At 50.7% G+C, this 22,564-nt stretch overlaps 2 protein-coding genes across 2 annotated transcripts in view; both read left to right on the forward strand.

Moving 5' to 3' along the window:
- The first annotated feature begins 1,894 nt into the window (after nucleotides 1-1,894).
- Nucleotides 1,895-22,564, forward strand: part of LOC310887884 (olfactory receptor 14C36-like) — a 50,351-nt gene continuing 29,681 nt past the window's right edge. The window contains exon 1 of the mRNA XM_083814060.1: nucleotides 1,895-2,416. Coding sequence (XP_083670186.1) covers nucleotides 2,123-2,416 — 294 coding nt within the window. The 5' untranslated portion in view covers nucleotides 1,895-2,122. The remainder of the gene's footprint in view (nucleotides 2,417-22,564) is intronic.
- LOC310887889 (olfactory receptor 14C36-like) lies at nucleotides 17,871-18,797 on the forward strand. The gene has a single exon (XM_083814066.1). It carries the CDS (start codon nucleotides 17,916-17,918, stop codon nucleotides 18,561-18,563), a length of 648 nt encoding a protein of 215 aa, XP_083670192.1. The 5' UTR covers nucleotides 17,871-17,915; the 3' UTR covers nucleotides 18,564-18,797.

Genomic DNA, 22,564 nt, shown 5'->3' on the forward strand with positions numbered 1-22,564 from the left:
TTAAGCTCCCCTCCAACCAAAGCCATTCTATAGTTCTATGACACTTCAGGCCCCAAATTGGCTGTGTAGCTTGTGTAGACAGAGGAATTTCAATTTCTGTGAAAATGTTTCCTCCCCCTGAATAACAACAAGTGCTTGGAAGAGACAGGATGCAGCTTGCCTGTCACATTGCGGGTATGTGGTCGCACAATGGGACAAGAAAAGTTAATTCTCAAGCCAAACTCTTGTTTTGAATTAGAGAAAAGGAGAGCACTGGAATTAAGTGTCCATCCCCAGCTCAGAGAAGAAAAAAAAGTGTTTGCTTCAGTGAGTTTCAAAGTTGATTCCCCTGGAGGCCCAAGGACTTATCAATATCTCCCTGTACAGCTGAGCAGGGCTGGGCTCTTGGGCCCAAGGGGAGCTCCTGGCAAGCGGGCAGCGCTGCAGAGAGACAGCTCTGCCCAGGAGCAGCTCCTCTGCACAGCGCAGCAGGGCTGGTGGCACTGCCTGCAGGGGACAAGGGCGGCTGAGAGAAGGGAGGGAGATGTTAAAGGCAGTGTGGAGGGGGGATGCTGAGATCTCAGTGTTGGAGAAATCTTCCCAGCCCTGAACAGGGTAAGTCTCTGGCTGCAGGGCAATACAGCTGTTGTTCCTGGTGCCATCTCCAGATTTGCTGGAAAATCCTGCAGCATATGAGACCTTTCAGGAGATCTCTCAGAGGTTCTTTGGATAAGAGGAGAACAACAAGGTCCAGAGCAGCGATTACCTGCCATAAATAACTGATGGACAGGACATGAGGGTTCCTTCTAGAGGGGCTGGCTACAGGCTGTACAGCTGGGGTGCAGGCAGGGGTGGCCAGGGCTGTGGTGCAGAGCAGGGTCCCTGCTGTGCCCCAGGGGCTGTGTGCCGGGGAAGGGCCTCTGCCGCCTGCCAGACTCAGCACTCAGCCTGCCTGGGGAGCTGCCCAGGGCACTGCGGGGAGAAGCTGTGGGTGGAAGGAGTCCCCGGAGCAAGGCAGGACAGGGCAGGGCAGGGCAGGGTCCTGCTGGTGCCCAGAGGCTGCTGCCTGGGGAAGGATTTTCACTGTACCACAGCACCCCCAGAACACCTCAGAGCAGACACCTCAAGGGAAAGGTCAGAGCAGGGGTTTCTTGAAGAGAAATATTCAGTGCTTTGAGATTTCTCCTCTTGCTTTGGGGGTGGCAGTTAGAGACAGGAATTTACTTCTCCATTTTGATAAAAGCACTGAGACGCTAGTTGTTGTAAGGTCTTTTAGCTCTGAGCTGCTCCATAATCATTGAAAACATGGAGATATCCCTGAAAATTACCCTGGGACGGGAGGTGTCTACAAGAAAGAGCTGAGTACACTGCGGGTGGGATGGGGTCTGTAAGCAATGGCAAGGAGGAGATGTGGGCACAGGGAAAAAGATCCCAGCAGGGACAGCTCCAGGCAGGGGCAGGGAGGGGAAAGGGAACTTCTGCCTGAAATTCCAAGGGAGGGGGGATTCAGGCACTCCCTGCCAGGTCTGCAGTGCAGGCACCTTCTCTGCAGCAACCCCCTGCCCTCCTCTGCCACCCAGCACAGCTTCTGCCTGCAGGGGCTTTAGGGCATGAGCCACCTCCTCCTCAGCTGGACCTCTAGAAGAGGGGAGGAGCCTGTGTCCTGCAGTGTGATACACAACATTGAGGCTAAGAGTGCCTTCCCTGCAGAGTCACTTCCATAGGTGGCATGCAGGCTTGGTAAGCTGAAGGCTTCCCTGCATGCCCATCTGCCTTTCCCTCTCTCAGCTGGTTGGAGCATTGTGGTATTCTCTCTTATTTCTCCACATGTGCGTGGTTTTTCTACTCACTTTCTCTGAAGTGCAGGTGAGTGTAATCTTCTGTTCCGACACAGACTGCCTTCAACCCCATACCCGTACAAAGGTGTCTTCAAGGGAACAAGTCACCCAAGCTTCATTTTATACTGTCAGGCAAACTGTCATTCAGATGGGAGGGGTGGAGAATGAGATGAATCATTCAGCTCAGGGAACGCTGATTTTCTGTGATTCTTCTGAGAGAAGGAGTGGGTTTTGCTTGGAGAAGTTTCTCTAACATATATCTGTCTTTTCCTCCATGGACAGCCAACCATGCCCTGAGGCAGCAAATGTCCAACAGCAGCTTCCCCAACGAGTTCCTCCTCCTGGCATTTGCAGACACGCGCGAGCTGCAGCTCCTGCACTTCGGGCTCTTCCTGGCCATCTACCTGGCTGCCCTCCTGGGCAACGGCCTCATCCTCACAGCTGTAGCCTGCGACCACCGCCTCCACAAACCCATGTACTTCTTCCTCCTCAACCTCGCCCTCATTGACCTGGGCTCCATCTCCACCACTGTCCCTAAAGCCATGGCCAATTCCCTGTGGGACACCACGGCCATTTCGTACACAGGTTGTGCTACCCAGGTCTTTATGTTTGTTGTCTTTGTCACAGCAGAGTTTTCTCTTCTCACCATCATGGCCTATGACCGCTACATTGCCATCTGCAAGCCCCTGAACTATCAGACAATAATGGCCAGCAGTACTTGTGTCAACATGGCAGCGGCTACTTGGGGCAGTACTTTCCTCTATGCTGTGCTGCACACTGCCAATACTTTCTCCCTCCCGCTCTGCCAAGGCAATGCCCTGGACCAGTTCTTCTGTGAAATTCCCCAGATCCTCAAGCTTTCCTGCTCTGATGCCTACTTCAGGGAAGCTGGGCTTGTTGTGGCTAGTGTCTGTTTAGCATCTGGGTGTTTTGTCTTCCTTGTGCTGTCCTATGTGCAGATCTTCAGGGCTGTGCTGAGGATCCCCTCAAAGCAGGGCCAGCACAAAGCTTTTTCCACTTGCCTCCCTCACCTGGCTGTTGTCTCCCTGTTCATCAGCAATATCGTGTTTGCCTACCTGAAGCCCCCCTCCATGTCCTCCTCCTCCCTTAATCTTTTGCTGGCAGTTCTGTACTCGGTGATGCCTCCCGCAGTGAACCCTCTCATCTACAGCATGAGGAACCAGGAGCTAAAGGATGCTGTTAGGAAACTGATTTGGGGGATGTTTTTCAGTACTCATAAAGTTTCTTTCACTCTCCAGAAATGAAAATTGTGCATCCCATTGTTTGTTTGTTTTTTTTTTTTTTGCAACAAATGTGGGTTTTTTTTTTCATTATTAATAAAATTGCTTTTTCCTTATTGTCATGTTGACTGCTTTTGCTTCTTGCATTCCCACATAGATGTTTGGATTCCTCCCACTGCAATGAATGAGTGAAACTGCTCTGTCTCATATGGATGCTTTATACATGTACATATAACTGTGAGTCAGTTAATCCTCTCATAAAAACTTTGTAATAAATGGGATAACCCGTGTGCACTGTCCGAAGGCTAGGATTTCTCTCCCAAACCAGTGTCAAGAATAGGCCCAAAGAATTGTTCCCCACAAGGGACTGTTCCTCCTTCAGTTCAGGAGAGAATGGCTCACTGTTGATTTGTGACCTGTCAGAGACCAAGGGCTAGATTTAAACTCACCCATGGGTGTCTGCTGACAGCAGAGGCAGCAAACGGTCACTGCATTACATAGCCAGGGCTGTTCCCACATGTGACCCGTAGATGATGTCCTTCAGGAGGGGAATCTGGAGCTACCTGCACAGCCCAGGGTACCTCCAGGGACAGCGGAGCCTGGTGTGGGCAGTGACTGCTGCCCCTCTGAAAGTGAGAGATCTCCCACTGTGATCTCAGCCACAGGGAAAGAACTAAAGCCAGGTATTCACAGGGAACCTGTGACTCTGCAATCTCAGAGAAGAGAGTGGGAACCCAGGAGGCAGTGGGAAGGGAAGCTGGGGGGTGATTCATTTCCCCCTTCGTGAAGTACTTCTGTTTGGTCCAGCCCAGTGATCTAGACCTAGCTGAATCTGCTTCCCACCCTGACCAGCACAGCCATGCATATTGACCCCACAGCACCACAGCCCATTTGCTCTGCAAAGGAGCACTGCCAGCTTGGGGATCACATGTGGGGAGCACGGGAACAGTCATTCCCCACGGCCCAAGGGGAGCTGATCTTTGAAATTTGACCAGCTCCACCCTTCTGCTGGCATCAGTGTCTATACTGGGGGTACAGCCACCAGTGGATCAGCACTGGGTCATGGGCCCAGAGACTTCAATACCCAGCTGCAGAAAGCACTGACTAACCTGATCTACCTGTGAAGCTATCACTGCTCAGAGAAGATGATGGTAGTGGACACCTCCAGAGGTCCCTTCTGACTCAGGGAAGAAAGGGTTGGACTTCACAGTCAGACTGCATGACAATCCTATGTTTTGAGGCATTTGAGGCTGCTGCTTGTAAATCCCTGCTCCTCAAGGTTACACATTGAGCAGGGTAATTCTCAAAATGAGGCTCTGACTCATGGGAACCTGTGGTACAACAGGTGCAAGGATACTACTGAAAAGTTCTCAGAAACATTACCAGGTATTCCAGAATGACTGAGTCACAAATTTGTTGGACTTAGAAAGAGTCTCTCCCCATCTTTCTTGTAAGCCCCTTTTAAGTATTGGAAGGCCTGAAGAAGGTTTCCCCCAGAGTGTTCTCTTCTCTAGGCTAAACAAGCCCAACTGTCTTCATGGGAGAGGTGTTCCGCTCCACTGATCACTTCTGCGGCTCTGCTCTGGTCCCACTCTGTAAGTCCTAAATCTTACATGTCTGTTGTGCTGGGCCCCCAGAGCTGGATGCAGGACTCCAGGTAGGGTCTCACAAGAGGAGAGTAGAGAGGGAGAATCATCTCCCTTATCCTGCTGTCATCGCTGTTTTTGATAGAACCCAGGATACAGTTGGCTTTCTGGGCTTCATACGCACAGTGCCAGCTCATTCATCAAATCATTAAGGTTGGAAAGGACCTTCAAGATCATCTGGCCCAACCATCACCCTACTGCTAATGTCACCCACTAAACCATGTCACTAAACTCCAGGTCCAACCTTTCATGGAACACCCCCAGAGATCATGACTCCACCACTTCCCTGGGCAACCTGTTCCAATGCCTGAGTACTCTTTCTGAGAAGAAATGTCTCCTAATTTCCAAACTAAACCTCCCCTGGTGCAACTTGAGGCCGTTCCCTATAGTTCTATCACTAGTTTTCTGCGAGAAGAGGCCGACCCTCAGCTCCCCACAACTTCCTTTCAGGTAGTTGTATATAGAGGTTGTTGTATAGAGCAATAGCATGTCCCCTGAGCCTCCTCTTCTCCAGTCTATACAACCCCAGTTCCCTCAGCCACTCCTCATAGGACTTGTGTTCCAGACCATTCACCAGCTTCGTAGCTCTTCTTTGGACATGTTCCAGGGCCTCGATGTCCTTCCTGTAGTGAGGGGCCCAAAACTGAACACAGTACTCAAGGTGCGGCCTCACCAGAGCTGAGTACAGGGGGATGATCACCTCCCTGGTCCTGCTGGCTGCACTATTCCTGACACAAAGCAGGATGCCGTTGGCCTTCTTGGCCACCTGGGCACACTGCTGGCTCATATTCAGGTGAGCATCAACCAGCACCTTTTCCTTTTCCTTTTCCTCTTCACAGCTTTCCAGCCACTCTGCCCTAAGCCTGTAGTGTTACATGGGGTTAATGTGGCCAAAGTGCAGGACCTGGCACTTAGCCATGTTGAACCTCATCCCATTGGCCTCTGCCCATCAACCCATCCTGTCCATGTCCCTATGCAGGGCCTTCCTACCCTCCAGCAGACTGACACGTCTCCCCAACCTGGTGTTCTCTACAAACTTACTGAAGATGCGCTCAATTCCCTCATCCAAGTCATCAAGAAAGATATTAAAGGGGTTGGGCCCCAACTCCGACCCCTAGGGAACACCACCAGTGACCGGTCACCAGCTTGATTTCAGTCCGTTCACCACCACTCTCTGGGCCTGGTCATCCAGCCAGTTTTTAACCCAGCAAAGTATGTACCTGTCCAAGCCATGGGCTGCCAGCTTCTCCAGGAGAATACTGTGGGAGACTGTGTCAAAGGTCTTGCTGAAATCTAGGTAGGCTACATCAACAACCTTTCCGTCATCCACCAAGCAGGTCACCTGGTCATAGAAGGAAATGAGGTTGGTCAGGCAGGTTCATGCCTTTCATGAACCCATGCTGATTAGGCCCGATCCCCCTGGTTGTCCCATATATGGTGTGTGATTATATCCAAGATGACCTGTTCCCTCACCTTTCCTGTCAGGCTGACAGGCCTGTAGTTCCCCAGGTTCTCCTTATGACCCTTGTTAGAGATGGGTGTCACATTTGCAAGTCTCCAGTCATCTGGGACCTCTCTGGATGACCATGACTGCTGATAGATGGTGGAAAGCAGTTCAGCAATCGTATCCGCCAGCTCCCTCAGCACCCTCGGGTGGATCCCATCTGGCCCAATGGACCTGTGACAGACCAGGTGGAATAGCAGGTCTCTAACTTTTTCCAGTAAAGGATGCAGATTCTCCTTGGTCCTCCTCTTACTCTTAATAGATTTGTAAAAAGATTATTTGTTATCTTTTACCACAGTGGCCATGATGAGCTCATGCTGGGCTTTTGCCTTTCTGATTTTTTCCCTGTATATGCTAGAAACTTCTTTGCACTCTCCCCAAGTTGTCTGTCCCTTCTTCCACTGGACATAAGCTCTCTTTTTCTCGTGGACACTCAGCAAAAGTTCCCCGTTCAGACATGCCAGTCTTCTTCCCTGCCGTCTCATTTTAAGGCACACGGGACAGCCTGCTCCTGCACCATTCAGACTTCCTTCTGGAGGAGCATCCAGCCTTCCTGCACACCCCTGCCTTTCAGGATTGACTCCCAAGGAACCCTCCAGACCAGGGTCCCGAACAGCTCAAAGTCTGCCCTCTGGAAGTCCAAGGTAGCAGTTTTACTGACCTCCCTCTTGACTTCACCAAGAATAGAGGACTCTACCATTTCGTGGTCACTCTGCCCAAGACAGCTCCCTACCACCACATCTCCCACCAGTCCTTCTCTGTTCATGAACAGCAGGTCTAACAGGGCACACCCCTGGTAGGCTCACTAACCAGCTGAATCAGGAAGCTATCTTCCACATGCTCCAGGAACCTCCTAGACCACTTCTTCTGAGCTGTATTGTATTCCCAGAGTATGTCCAGGAACTTTAAGTCCCTCATGAGTACAGGTGCTGACAATTACATGACTTCCACCAACTGCTTGCAGAATGCTTCATCCATTTCTTCATCCTCATTTGGAGATCTATAACAGACCCCCACCAGGATGTCCGCCTTGTTGGCTTTCCCCCTGATCCTTATTCATAGGGGCATAACCATATCATTCCCAGCCCTGAGCTCTACAACATCGAAACACTCTCTAATATAAAGAGCCACACCACTGCCCCTCCTTTGTTGCCTCTCCTTTCTGAAGAACTTACAGCCATTCTTTGCAGCACTCCAGGAAAGATCGTACACAGAGAAAATGAGGAGGTGATTGGTGACAGCCAACATGTCTTCATTAAGGGCATATTGTGCCTGATAAATCTGGTGGCCTTCTATGGTAAGATTACAACATTGGTGGATAGGGGAAGAGCAACTGACATCATCTACCTGAACTTGTACAATGCATTTGACAATGCCCCCGCATGATATTCTCATCTCTAAATTGGAGAGACATGGATTTGATGGGTGGACTACTTGCCGGGTAAGGAATTGGCTGGATGATCATACTCAAAGGGTTGCAGTCACTGTATCAACATCAAACTGGAGATCAGTAAAGAGTGGTATTCCTCAGGGGTAAGTATTGGGACCAGCACTGTTTACCATCTTTGTTGGTTACATGGACAGTGGGATCAAGTGCACCCTCGTCAGGTTTGCCGATGACACCAAGCTGTGCGGTGCAGTTGACATGACGGGGGGAAGGGAAGCCATCCAGAAGTACCTTGACAGGCTTGAGACGTGGGCCTGTGCAAACCTCATGGAGTTCAACCAGGCCAAGTTCAAGGTCCTGCATCTGGTCTGGGGCAATGCCAAGGACAAATACAGGCTGGGCAGAGAATGGATTGAAAGCAGGCCTGAGGAGAAGAACATGGGTGTGTTGGTGGATGCAAAACTCAGCATGAGCTGGCAGTGTGTGTTTGCAGCCCAGAAAACCAACCGTATCCTGGGTTACATCAAAAGAAGCATGGCCAGCAGGGCAGGGGAGGAGATTCTTCCCCTCTACTCTGCTCTCATGAGACCCCACCAGAGTACGTTGTTCAGCTCTGGGGCCCGCAGCATAAGAAGAAAGTGGGAATATTAGAACAAGTCCAGAGGAGGGCCACAAAGATGATCACAGGGCTCAAGGACCTCTCCTGTGAAGACAGGCTGAGAGAGTTGTGGTTGTTCAGTTTGCAGGAGAGAAGGCTTTGGGGAGACCTTCAATCATTCTATGATCATCTAGTTCCATCCTCCCCTGACATGGGCAGGGACACCTTCTCTTCCAGTAGTGGAAGTTGCTCAGAGCCCCATCCAAGTTGAGCTTCAACACTTTAAGGGAGGGGGCATCCCCAACTTCTACAGGCAACCTGGTCCTGTATCTAGCTACCATCACAGTAAAGAATTTCTACCTTATTGGAGATCAAAATCTACCCTCTTGTAGTTTGAAAATGTTCCCTCTTGTCCTGTCACTATACATCCTGTTAAAGCATCTATCCACAACTTTCCAGTACACCCCCTTTATGTATTGCAAGGCCGCATTAAGGTCTCCTCAGAGGCCTTTCTTCTATACTCTGAAGTACCCCGGCTCTCCCAAGCTTTCTTGATGAGGTTTTCCAGTCCTGTGATTATTTTTGCGACCTTCTATCATACGTCTACTTCTTTCTTACACTAGGACCCTAAAGCAGGATGCAGGTGGGGTCTCACACAGATGGAGAAGAGGAGGAGAATCACTTCCCTAGACCTGCCACCTATGGTATTATGATCCAGTCCAGGATACGACTGGCTTTCTGGGCTGTAAGTGAACATTGCCAGCTCATTTCCAGGTTTCCGTCTACCAATATCCCCAAGTCCTTCTCTGCAGGTCTGCTCTCATACCAGTCATCACTCAATCTTCACTGATGCTGGGTAGTGTCCTGACCCAGGACACTTGTCCTGGGACAAGTCCCACTGGTCCTGGGAACAGGACCTTGTGCTTGGCCTTGTTGAACTGCAGGAGGTTCACATGAGCCCATTCCTCAAGGCTGTCTAGGTTCCTCTGCATGGCGTCCCTTCCCTTTACTGTATCAACTGCAATTTTGGCTGTCTCAAATCCCCTCCCTGTCTTCCATGAACCTTAGCATGCTTTCCAGGAGGTTCTGCTCCGAGATCTTCCCAGGCACAGAGGTAAGGCTGACCAGTCTGTAGGTCCCTGGGTTGTCATTTTTAGCCATTTAAAAGATAGGTGTTATATTTTCAGACTTCTGGGGACATCACCTGACCCCAACAACTTTTCCAATATGATGGATAGTGGCTTAGGAACTTCATCTGCCCGTTCCCTCAGAACCCTGGCATGCACCTGATTGGGTCTCATGGAGTTTACACCCCCAGGTTCCTCAGGTAGTTTCAAACCTGTTCTCTCTCTACAGTGAGTGGACTTCATCTCCCCCGTCCCCGCCTTGACATTTTGTGACTTGGGAGGTGTGGAATGGGCTGGTGAGAAAGTCCAAAATGGTGTTGAGTACCTCAGCCTTTTCCATGTCAGTTTTAGTCAGGTCCCTTGTGACCCTTTTTACGGAGGGTACAATTTCTTTGCTGCCTTACGTATCTGCAGAAACCCTTCTTGTTATTCTTTGCATCCCTGGCCAAGTTTCCCTCCAGCTGTGCCTTGGCTTTCCTGATCCCATCCCTAAACTCCTGGGCCATATCCCTATGAACTTTCCAATTTGTTTGTCCCTACCTCCACTGCCTTTGCTTTTCCTTTCTATGCTTTAGTTTGATTATGACATCCTGACTCAGACATTGGTCTCCTGCCTCCCTTGCCTCATTTCTTCACTGCCCCAGGAGACACTGGCAGTGCATTCAGGATGCTGTTTTTTTCCAGAGATGCTGGTAGGGAGGTCAGGTCTTGTACCACATTCAAAGCATTTGTGACAGATTCAGAGATGATTGGATGAAGCCTCAAGAGAAGTGGTGTAAACCTAAAGAATAACACGTTAGTACGATTATCTACAGGAAAAGACAAACTCTGAGATCTGTGCATAGAAGAGGAAGCAAGTTCTTGTTGATGGTACAAGGTTCCTTGTGGTCAGTTTCTCAGTGCCTTCTGGAACTCGTAGTTCCTCATACTGCAGATGAGGGAGTTCAATGTCAGAGACATCACCGCGTACAGAACTGCCAGCACCCAATCTGATGATGGGAACCAGATGGAGAGGACCTTCAGGGAGGAAAAAATGAGGTGCTGGAGGCATAGGGAAAATGCTCTGCTTTGATGCCAGGGCTCTGCATTGAAAAAAAAAAAATCCTTTTTAAATGAATAGAAGAAACACAGAAGGCCACCTGTCATGCGACAATAGGCACAGTTACAGAAGGACTCTGAGTGAGTCTGACTGTGTTCGTGTCCCTGCAGAAGTAGAATGAATGCAAACACTTGTGTACAACCATGGTTACCAATGACAGAATACTCCAAAGCACAACATATGTCTGTGATCAATTGGAGATTTCTTGTGAAGAAAGACAGACAGCTTATTCTTTCTTAATTACCACCAGTAGGATCAGTTCCTTCAGTGCCCCTTTGATCTCCTGGTTCCTCATGCTGTAGATGAGGGGGTTCACTGCTGGAAGCACCTCCGAGTACAAAACTGTCAACGCCACGTTCAGGGATGGGGAAGAGGTGGAAGGGGGCTTCAAGTAGGCAAACATGATAGTGCTGAGAAACAGGGAGACAACAGCCAGGTGAGGGAGGCATGTGGAAAAGGCTTTGTTTTGTCCCTGCTGTGAGGCAATCCTCAGCACTGCCCTGAAGATCTGCACATAGGACAGCAACAGAAAAGCAAAACATGCAAAGAGTAAACACGCTGAAAACCCAACAACGCCAATTTCTCTGAGGTAGGCATCAGAGCAGGAGAGCTTGAGGATCTGGGGAATTTCACAGAAGAACTGGTCCAGGGCATTGCCTTGGCAGAGGGGGAGGGAAAAGGTATTGGCAGTGTGTACCATGGCATTGAGAAAGCCACTGCCCCAGGCAGCTGCTGTCATTTTGACACAAATTCTGCCACCTAGGACGGTCCTGTAGTGCAGGGATTTGCAGATGGCAACATAGCGGTCATAGGCCATGACAATGAGAAGTAAATACTCTCCTCCAAGTAAAAAAACTAGCAGAAAGACTTGTGCAGCACATCCCAAGCAGGAGATGGTCCTGGTGTCCCACAGAGAGTTGACCATGGACTTGGAGAGAGTGGTGGTAATACTGCCCAGGTCGAGGAGGGCGAGGTTGAGGAGGAAGAAGTACATGGGGGTGTGGAGGCGGTGGTCGCAGGCTACGGCTGTGAGGATGAGGCCGTTGCCCAGGAGGGCAGCCAGGTAGATGCCCAGGAAGAGCCCGAAGTGCAGGAGCTGCAGCTCACGTGTGTCTGCAAATGACAGGAGGAGTAATTCTGTCGGGAAGCTGCTGTTGAACATTTTCTCTCTGTGGGCCCTGACAACTGTCCAAAGAGAAAAAGACAGTGAAGAGTTAGAACAGATTTCTCTGCACAAAACCAAAGCTATTTCTCATAGACTCTCCCCCACAACACGCCTATCCTCTGTGCTATTTGGCAGAACCTTGCTGCAGTTCTCTGCTGGGAGCTCTGCTTTCTGCTGTCTGAGTACGCCATGAGGGGCAGGACCTCTGCCCATAGACTCCCGAGGAGTAGGTCATGCTCTAATTCTGTGGCATCTGGGAGCAGGGGGGGATGCAGGGGCCAGGTCCGATATTCAGGATCTCTCAGGTAAAACCCCTCTGAACACTGAAGAGCTTGTCAGTATCTGCACCCAGGAGTGCTGGGACACCACAGCCCCATGGCCACATGGCTGGGGTAGAAGCCACAAGGTTAGTGCCTGACTCTGCAGCTGAAACTGCTGACTGCCCTGCCGGAAGCTCCACAGGTTAGAAAGGCCCTTTGGCACCTTGTTCCCCTGCAGACACCTCCTCTGCAGGATGCTGAGCACCAGTGTCTGATCCTCAGCTGAACTCCTCCCCATCACTCCAAGGAGCTGACATACCCAAGAGCCCCAGCATAAGAGAAAGACTGAAACAGGTGGAGGGAAAAGGACAAGCAGGATGACCGAGAGAGAGGAGAGACAGATGAGCAAGTGGAAATGGGTCACCCTGCCCAGCCGTGCCTGCTGCCTGCCAGGAAGCACCATAGCAGAGCAGCAGCTGTCAGCCCTTTGCTGGGCAGTGGGACAAGGCACATAACAGGAAAGGAAGATCTGCCTTCTTCTGGGGCTCTGGCTACCCAGGAGGCAGCTCCTGCCCAGGAACTCTGGATCATTCCAGCCTGTCTGTCCTGAAGTCTGTATCTATCCACTGAAGTGTCCCATAACTGCATGTCCTGTCCCACCATGCCTTGGCAGTGACTCCATGGATGTCAGAAATCACAGGCTCCAGCTTGTCCTGGTCTGTGCACCTGGCTGAGGGCGTTGGTACGTCTTTGAAATGTTACTCCTCAGACCATGCCTAAAACTTAATGCTCTCTGCAATGACAATGAGAAACAGAACTGGGATGGACAGTGGGAAGAAAATTCTTCTGCCCTCATTTGCCAGGCCAGGGAAGAAATCACCCTGGGAAGAAATAGGTTTGCTTTCAGTCTATCTTTGCAGCCCCTGAGGGCCATTGGTGGAGGTTATGCAGCTCTCCAAGAGTCTCAAGGTACTGCTGAGCAGCACACTCTGAAAATGGTTGGTCTGTTCCTTGACAGATACATCAAGGGATAAGTAAAGAATGGAGGAGAGAAAAAAATAGGTGTTTGAGAGCATAGGCACATGAGTGGACTGCCCTACATCTACTAAATTAGGAGGCTCCTTCAATTCTTTTGATGGTATAGGGGCCTTACAGAGACATTTGATAGATTTGAACACTGGTCAGTTGCCTACCATATAAAATTAACAAGAACTAATGCCAGATTCTGCACCTGGAACAGTGTATTTCTGGATATACGTATAGACTGGAGGACATGTGGATGGAGCATAACCCTGCAGAAAGGGATCTGGGGGTTGTGGTTCATGGTATGTTCAGGAAGAGTCAACAATGTTCCCTGCAGTGACCAGGAGATGGTGGAATTGATCCTGTGGGAGGACAGCGTAGCTCAGAAAAAGCAAGCTCACAACTCTGGTCTTCAGGAGAGCAGTCTGTGGCCTCTTCAATATCTGCTTGGAAGAACACTTTGGGATAAGGCCCTGGAGAGAAGAGCAGTCTCAGAAAGCTTGTTAATATTCCAGGGTCACCTCCTCCAACATCAAGAGCAGTCCATCCCAAGAAAGACGAAATCAGGTGAAAATGGCAAGAGACCTGCATGGATGAACCGGAAGATTCTGGCCAAACTCCAACACAGAAAAGAAGCATAGATATGGTCGAAGCAAGAACAGATAACCTGGGAGGATTACAGAGGCCTTGTCTGAGCATGTAGGGAAGAATAGCAGAGAACCGAAGCCCGACTCTAATGGAATTTGGCCAAGGATGTCTAAGGCAGTAAGAAGGGCTTCTAGAAGTACATAGGTGGCAAAAGGAAGGTTCGGGAATATGGACTCACTGCTGAATGAGGACCAAGATCTGTTGACACAGGACAGGGAAAAGGCTGAAGTGCTGACTTCCTTCTTCACCTCAATCAGTACTGGCAAGTCTGGCCTTTGGGAATCCCAGGTCACAGAGAATGGGGGTAAAGTCTGGGGCAAGGAAGACGTACACTTGGTGGGAGTGGGTCAGGGCAGGGCATACTTGACCAAATGGGATACACAGGTCTATGGGACCTGATGGGATTCACCCATGAGAGCAGAGGGAGCTGGCTGATGTCCTTGCACAGCCACTCTTGGTCATCTTGGATCAGCCCTGGTGAGTAGCAGAATGTGCCTCCTAGCTCCAAGAAGCATTACTTGCAAAGGCAAATGCCATATTTCCTATCATTCCTCACACCATCAATAAAAGAAAAATACATTTTATTCAGTGTTGTTTAAATAACTCAATAAATGATTTTTTTTTATTTATGTCTCAGCTCAGCCTCAACTTTGCCTTCCAGACAAAGCCTTTTGTAGCATCTTCTGTCTTCCAAGACTTGGTCACATATTAAAGGAAAGATGAAAACAGAACAAACACTCTTCAAGACAGCTGTTGCACAGGGGTTCTCCAGGGCAGCTGTGTTTTAGTGCAGGAGGAAACTGGCTTTGAGAGGGTTTAGGAACAGTCATGGAGTGTGTCTGCACAGCATGAAGGCTTTCTGTTTCTCATACTGCCCCCACGCCATGTAGTTTGGAGTTGTGCAGGACATTGTGATGGCACACAGCCAGCAGAGCTAACCCAAAGTGTTCAGATTGACGTTCCTCACCATCCAGCACCCCCTGCAGCCTACCACATGAATACCAAAGGCACACCAAATACGTGTCCTGTGGGGAGTGGCTGAGAGAGTTGGGATTAGTCTGAAGAAAAGAAGACTCCAGGAGACATTATTGTGGCCTTCCAATACATAAATGGGGCCTACACACGTGTGTAGTGACTAGACTAGACTAGACTAGACTAGACCAGAATAGTTCGGTTGGAAGAGACCTTCAAAGATCATCTAGTCCAACTGCCTGACTTCTTCAGGGCTAAACAAAAGTTACAGCATATTAATGAGGACAATGTCCAAATGCTTCTTGAACACTGACACTGGCTTGGAACAAGAACCAGGTCTCAAGGAAGCCTGTTCCGGTGTTTGATCACCCTCAGAATACAGAAAATTTTCCCTGCTGTCCAGTCTGAACATCCCCCGGTGCATCTATGTGCCATTCCCACACGTTCTGTGATCAGTTACCAGGGAGAAGAGATCATCACCTCCCTCTCCACTTCCACCCTCATGAAGTAGCTGAGAACAATGAGGTCCCCCTCATACTTCTTTTCTCCAGACTAGACAACCCAAATGTCCTCAACCTCTCCTCATAGGACATCCCCTTTTACAAGTATTCCCTCTTTTCCCTTGGTTTCCCAACTGACAAGGTTCCTGGTCAGATAACCTTGCTGGAAGAAATGTTTTCTCTCTCTCCCATGCTCCCACCAGGCAGTGTGACTGACCAGGTCTGGCTCCCTCACTGTCTCCTTTATCACTTGTCAGTCAGGTTTGTGTCCCTGGCTGTGTTGTGCTTTATCCCCAGGAGGTAGCCAAGCACCACACAGCCACTCTCTCCCTCCCCATTCTTAAAAGAACAGGGGGAGAAAAATAGGAGAAATATCTGGAGAGACTTTATCAGGGAGTGTAGTGATAGGACAAGGGGCAGTTCTTCTAAGCTAAAAGAGAGTAGATTTAGATCAGATCTAAAGAAGAAATTCTTCACGCAGTGGCTGGCGAGACCCTGGAACAGGTTGCCCAGAGAAGTGGTGGATGCCTCATCCCTGGTAGTGTCCAAGGTCAGGTCGGATGGGACCTTGAGCAAACTGTTCTAGAGGGAGGTGACTCTGCCCATTTCACAGGGACTGGAACTAGACCTTAAGGTCCCTTCCAACTCCAAACGTTCTATGGTTCCATGAACTTGCTGGGTTGTGTAGTCTGTGTAGACAGAGGGATATCATTTGCTGTGAAAAAAAATTCCTTCTCCTGAATATTAACAAGTGCTTGAAAGAAATAGAATACAAACTGGGGGGGTCCTAAATAATAACAGGAGAGGAAAAAAAGATTCCCATAAGGAACTCCTATTTTGATTCAGGAGAAAAGACAGCATTGGAAACCGGTGTCTCTCTCTAGCTGACAGAAGGAAGAACAGTGATTGAATCAGTTTGATTCAAAGTTGATTCCCCTGGAGGACCAGGGACTTGTCGAGAGCTCCCTGTGCTGCTGAGCTGGGACAGGCTCCTGGGCCCAAGGGGAGCTCTTGGCAAGCGGGCAGCGCTGCAGAGAGACAGCTCTGCCCAGGAGCAGCTCCTCTGCACAGCGCAGCAGGGCTGGGGGCACTGCGTGCAGGGGACAAGGGTGGCTGAGAGAAGGGAGGGAGATGTTAAAGGCAGTGTGGAGGGGGGCTGCTGAGAGCTCACTGCGGGAGAAATCTTCCCAGCCCTGAACAGGGTAAGTGTCTGGCTGCAGGGCAGCACAGCTGTTGTTCCTGTTGCCATCTCCAGATTTGCTGGCAAATCCCACAGCCTCTGGGATCTTTCAGGAGGACACTTAAGAGTTCCTACGATAAGAGAAGAACAATAAGTTCCAGAGCAGGGATTACCTGCCATAGCTGTCAGAGGGACATGGGATGATGGTTTCTTTCTGTGGGGCTGGCTACAGGCTGTGCAGCCGGGTTCCAGGCAGGGGTGTCCAGGGCTGTGGTGCAGAGCAGGGTCACTGCCGTGACCCAGGGGCTGTGTGCTAGGGCAGGGCCTCTGCCGTCTGCCAGGCTCAGCACTCAGCCTGCCGGGGAGCTGCCCAGGGCACTGCGGGGAGAAGCTGTGGGTGGAAGGAGTCCCCTCAGAAGGGCAGAGCAGGACAGGGTCCTGCTGGTGCCCAGAGGCTGCTGCCTGGGGTAGGGTGGCTACAGCTCCACAGCATCCCCAGGGAATCTTTGGGGGAGATTCTTGAAATGGAAGAGAAAGGCCTGCACTACTACTAGGGAAGGCACTCTCTGGGGTCTCTACTTTCAATTTCCTGCCCTGAAGGACTCTCAAAACAGGTCAGAACTGCTGTATATCTGCTGAATATGAGGAGATGTCCCTGGGCAATTATCTGGGACAGGAGATGTCTGCAGAACAAAGCTGAGCACACATCAGGTGGGATAGGTTCTGTGAGCAATGGCAGGGAGGAGATGTGGGGACAGGGAAGCAGCTGCCAGCAGAGGCAGCTCCAGGCAGCAGAGACGTGGGCAGGGAGGGAGAGGGAGCTGCTGCCTGAAACACCAAGGGAGGGGGGATTCAGGCACTCCCTGCCAGGCCAGCAGTGCAGGCACCTTCTCTGCAGCAACCCCCTGCTCTCCTCTGCCACCCAGCACAGCCTCTGCCCTCAGGGGCTTTAGGGCATGAGCCACCTCCTCCTCAGCTGGACCTCCAAAAGAGGAGAGGAGCCTGTGTCCTGCAGTGTGATACACAACGAGAAGGCTAAGAGTCCCTGCCCTGCAGTGTCACTTCTCTAGGCAGCATGCAAGTTTGGCAAGGTGAAGGCTTCACTGCATGCCAATCTGATTTTCTCTCTGTCAGCTGGTCGGAGCATTGTGGTATTCTCTCTTATTTCTCCATGTGTGTGTGGTTCTCCTGCTTGTCTAGGGTGCAGATGGGTGTAAGCTTCTGTTCTGAACTGGACTGCTGGTGAACAATGTGCCCAAACTACATTCTACACTGTCAGGCACACTGTCATTCACTTGGGAGGGTTGTTGAATGACCTGACTCATTCCTCATTCCACACAAGGAATAATAATATCTCTGAAGGAGAACTGGGTTTTGCTCAGAGAAGTCTACCTAACGTCTCACTTTTTTCTTCTCCTAGAGCAGGTCTGCATGACCCGAGGCAGCAAATGTCCAACAGCAGCTTCCCCACAGAATTCCTCCTCCTGCCATTCGCAGACACGCGCGAGCTGCAGCTCCTGTACTTCGGGCTCTTCCTGGGCATCTACCTGGCTGCCCTCCTGGGCAACAGCCTCATCCTCACAGCCGTAGCCTGCGACCACCGCCTCCACGCCCCCATGTACTTCTTCCTCCTCAACCTCGCCCTCCTCGACCTGGGCACTATTACCACCACTGTCCCCAAAGCCATGGCCAATTCCCTCTGGGACACCAGGGCCATTTCCTTCTTTGGTTGTGCTACCCAGGTCTTTATGTTTGTCACATTTGTCACAGCAGAGTTTTACCTTCTCACCATCATGGCTTATGACCGCTACATTGCCATCTGCAAACCCCTGCACTATCGGACAATAATGACCAGCAGAATTTGTGTCAACATGGCAGCAGCTGCCTGGGGCAGTACTTTTCTCTATGCTGTGCTGCACACTGCCAATACCTTTTCCCTCCCCCTCTGCCAAGGCAATGTCCTGGACCAGTTCTTCTGTGAAATTCCCCAGATCCTCAAGCTCTCCTGCTCAGACGCCTACATCAAAGAGGCTAGGCTTATTGTGGTTAGTGCCTGTTTACTATTTGGGTGTTTTGTCTTCCTTGTGCTGTCCTATGTGCAGATCTTCAGAGCTGTGCTGAGGATCCCCTCAGAGCAGGGGAGGCACAAAGCCTTTTCCACATGCCTCCCCCACCTGGCTGTGGTCTCCCTGTTTATCAGCACTGGCATATTTTCCTACCTGAAGCCCCCCTCCATGTCCTCCTCCTCCCTGAATCTTTTGCTGGCAGTTCTGTACTCGGTGGTGACTCCAGCAGTGAACCCTCTTATCTACAGCATGAGGAACCGGGAGTTGAAAGATGCGGTGTGGAAACTGATGAATGGATGTTTTTCAGAAGGAATAATCTGCCCATCTTAGAATCATAGAAACATAGAAACATAGAACAGCGTGGCTTGGAAGGGACCTCAAAGATCATCTAGTTCCAACCCCCCTGCCATGGGCAAGTATGCCACCCACTAGATCAGGTTTGCCAGGGCCCCATCCAGCCAGGCCTTGTAGTCCTCCAAGGATGGGGCATACACAAGTTCTCCGGGCAACCTGTTCCAGTGCCTCACCACTCTCTGAGTGAAGAATTTCCTCCTAACCTCTGATCTAAATGTCCCCTCTTTTAGTTTAAAACCATTCCCCCTTGTCCTGTCATTATCTGACTGAGCAAAAAGTCATTCTCCATCCTTTTTTATGCCCCCTTTAATTATTGAGAAGATGCAATCATCACAGACAGCCCCTCGTAACCACCGTTCCCTGCACTGGGCTCTTGCTCCAGCTCAGACAGGTGGTTTGTAGACAACGAATTCACCCTAAAGCCTTCTCTTCTGTAGGCTGAACCACCCCAACTCTCTCAGCCTTCCTTCACAGGAGGGGTGCTCCAGCTCCTTGATCATCTTTGTGGCCCTCCTCTGGATCTGTTTTAACAGATCAACATCCTTCGTGTGCTGGGGCCCCAAACCTGGATTCAGTACTCCAAGCCGGGCCTCACAATAGCAGAGTAAAGGGGGACAATCACCTCCCTCGACCTCCTAGCCACTCCTCTTTTGATGCAGCCCGGAATGCAGTTGGCCTTCTGGGCTGCAAGCGCGCACTGATGGCTCATGTTGAACAGTTCATGTCCACCAGAACAAGAACCTTCTCTGCAGGGCTGCTCTCAATGCATTCTTCTCCCAGTCTGTCCTCATGTCTGCGATTGCTGTGAGATAGGTGCAACGCCTTACACTTGGACTTGCTGAACATCTTTAGTTTCTCATGGGCCCACTTCTCATGCTTGTCCAGGTCCCTTTGGATGGCATCCCTTCCTTTTATTGCATCAACTGCACCACTGAGTTTAGTGTCATCTGCAAACTTACAGAGGATGCACTCGATCCCCCTGTCTAGTTCTTTTTCTGCATATCATTCATAATGTAACTCATTAAAGGCCCAGATGCAGGTTTGTTTGTTTTTTATTTTGCTTGTGAGTATATTTTTTCTCTTTATGTTACTTGTGAAATTATTTTCCACAAAGAAATATCTTTGTTCATATTCTTTCATTTCAGTATCTACATATCCCCTGTGACTCCCAGACTTGGTGTAAACAATGAACCAGGCTCTCTGTATTTAAATAAAAACAAGGACCCTGCAGTGACTTGCTTGCCTGAGATCCTCCCTCAGAGACTTGTAGTGGAGCTGCAGGGGCACTTGGCTGTGTGCAGAGGTGGAGGGGAGAAGTGTCCTGGCACAGCAGCACTGCCAGGGAGCCCCAGGGCTTGGTCTGTCCCAAGCTGCTCTCCCTTTCACCTCCCACACTCTCCTACAGAGCCGTTGTGTTGCTGTGAGGACTAATTGCTCTTGTCACTTGCTCACCGTGCTGCTGTGGGGCAGTCCAGTGTCCACAGGCAGGGACAGGCCAGGGGCACTTCTCTAACACAGCTGGCTCTGTACCAGCATCTCCAGCATAAAAGGGGATCTGCTGAGGGCAGTGCCTGAAGGCTCAGTTCTCCCAAAGCTACTCTCATGGATGTTGCAAAGTAAAGATAATTTTCTGAATTACAGATAAAGTGCTAAATCTGGGTGGGAACAGGCAAAGGAGAGCTCTGCCACTCCAGGGAACACAGCTGGTAGAGGAAAAGCAGTCTGCTGAGATTTTATACCTGTGTTGAAATTTCGTAGACTGAATACAGGGAACCACCCCAAAACATCTAATGACATTGGAAATAAGTTGGACTAGATGATCCTGGTGGGTCCCTTCCAGCTCAGACTGTTCCATGAGTCTCTGACTCTGAAGAAGGCCGGCTATCTGTGCGCACCCTCCATGGCCAAAGAACCACTTGTGTGGGAGGCAGTCAGTGGCAGTGCCCCCCACTAGATGGCTCTGCCTTCCCAGCCTGACCAGCACGGCCCTGCAGAGTGCCCCCACGGCCCCACGCATCACAGCCCCCTCACTCTGCAGAGCAGCACCGCCAGCTCGGGGGCTGTGGGCAGCATGGGCAGGGGCTGCAGGAATGGCTGCTCAGGCCAGCCCAGACGTGGTGGGCTGGGGCAAGGCTGTGTGGGACATGGGGTGTCCTGGGAGCAGAGCAGGGCACTGTGTGTGTGTGTGCAGTGGTGCTGCCTGAGGAGCCCCAGGGCCAGCACTGTGGTGCTGTGCTGTGTCTCGGAGCGGGGCTGGCCTGGGGGGCTGCAGGCTGTGTGGGGGAGGGGAATGTCCTGCAGATGGCAACAGCAGAGAAACTGCCACTGCCATCCACTTCTCCATTTGCTGCTAGTCATCATGACTTTAACACTAACTCCTTGTCTGCAGAGTTCTCAACATTTTCCTAAAATATATATTCAGTTCTTGATTCAATTTTCCACACAGCAGTGGCCATTTCCCTCAGGATGCCCTCAAGTTACTAAAGGCTACATGGGGAAACATGAGTCTGGATATGTGGGAGGCCTTCTGAAGCATGAGCTGGTTGGATGCCTGCTGGATGCTTGAGGGAGGGTATTCTCCTGCAGACGGCAGCAGCAGGGACACTGCCACTGACCTCCACTTCTCCATTTGATGCTTTGGGGCCAGCCCAGCCTGGGCTGCATTACTGGGCTGGGCTGGGCTGGGGAGAGGACGGGGAGGTGTGGAGAGCTGGGGAGGGGCTGGGCTGGCCTCCTAGGAGAGACAGGGAAGACCAACAGAGTGGACACTGCCACTGTCTATTTCCACGTGCCTCCCTCACCTGGCCGTGGTCCCCCTGTTTGTAAGCACTGGCTAGTTCGCCTACCTGAAGCTCCCCTCATTCTCCACCCCATCCACGGACCTGCTGGTGGCAGTTCTGTACTTGGTGGTTCCTCCAGCAGTTAACCCCCTCATCTACAGCATGAGGAACCAGGAGCTCAAGGATGCAGTGAGGAAACTCTTTGGATACATGCTTCAAGCAAGTATTTGCACAGATTCTTCAACATTAATCATGTGCCTATAATCCTATCAGGGCACTGATGTCTTCTGAAATAAACTGTTAGGACAATCTTCTTTAATTTTATTTCTTTCTTAATATTGTCTAAAGCTCGTGAATTTGACTTAATGTTATTCTTAGTGTCCAATATGTAATGTTTTTTTAGTTTTGACCCATTCCTCTAATGTACTTATAGAACTGGGATTCTCGTGCAGATAACAACAATAAAGAAGAGAGTAGAAATTTACTGGTCTCATGTCCCATCTCCTCCCATCTCTTCTGCAGCTGGGGGAGCAGCCCCAACATGCACGAGGAGCTCAGGACCAAGAGCCCAGCTGCCACATGGAGGAGCAGCCCCGGTGGCCCTCAGGGCTGCCCCTCACTGCCCACTGGGCTCTGCCTCTCTGCTGCCTTCGGGTCGGGGCTGCTGCTTCCCTGGAGCCATGGCCATGGCCAGCAGCAGGACGTGGCCTTTTCACTGCTGCTCTCTTTTGGCTTCCACTTTGTTCTCTTGTTCCCTTGCATTTCTCTTAGCCCTCAGATCACGGGTACCTTGGTGACAGTCCTGATGTCTCTACAGTGGCATCTCTGCCACATCTCTGCACTCGTCTGCCAAAGATAGTGTCAGAAATACAACCAAGGACACCTTCCCTGGACAGGCCTCTTGCTTTTCTGGGCTTCACCATGGATCAGAGTCCCATAGTGATCACTGAAGGACTGTGGGATGCCTTCTTGGTTGTACATAGCCTAGCAAATAGTAGCTGGCCTTTCACTGGCCTGGGAGTGTCCCAGTGCTGCTGGGCCTGATGGCAAATCACATCCTGGAGAGGAATCTGGAGCTGCTTTGTGCCTGTGGCAGGCCTCTTGTGCTGGCCTGGGGAGCGGGGCTGGCCCTGCGAGGCACAGAGACTCTGTGCTGGGGATCTCCCAAGCAAGAGACCAGGGCTCCTCCAGCTTCAC

Source organism: Anser anser, assembly GCF_964211835.1.
Source record: "Anser anser genome assembly, chromosome: 29".
Taxonomy (NCBI): domain Eukaryota; kingdom Metazoa; phylum Chordata; class Aves; order Anseriformes; family Anatidae; genus Anser; species Anser anser.

Excerpts from the sequence above, each read along its gene's own strand:
- LOC310887889 (XM_083814066.1), top strand. The coding sequence starts at position 17,916 with ATGTTTGTCACATTTGTCACAGCAGAGTTTTACCTTCTCACCATCATG.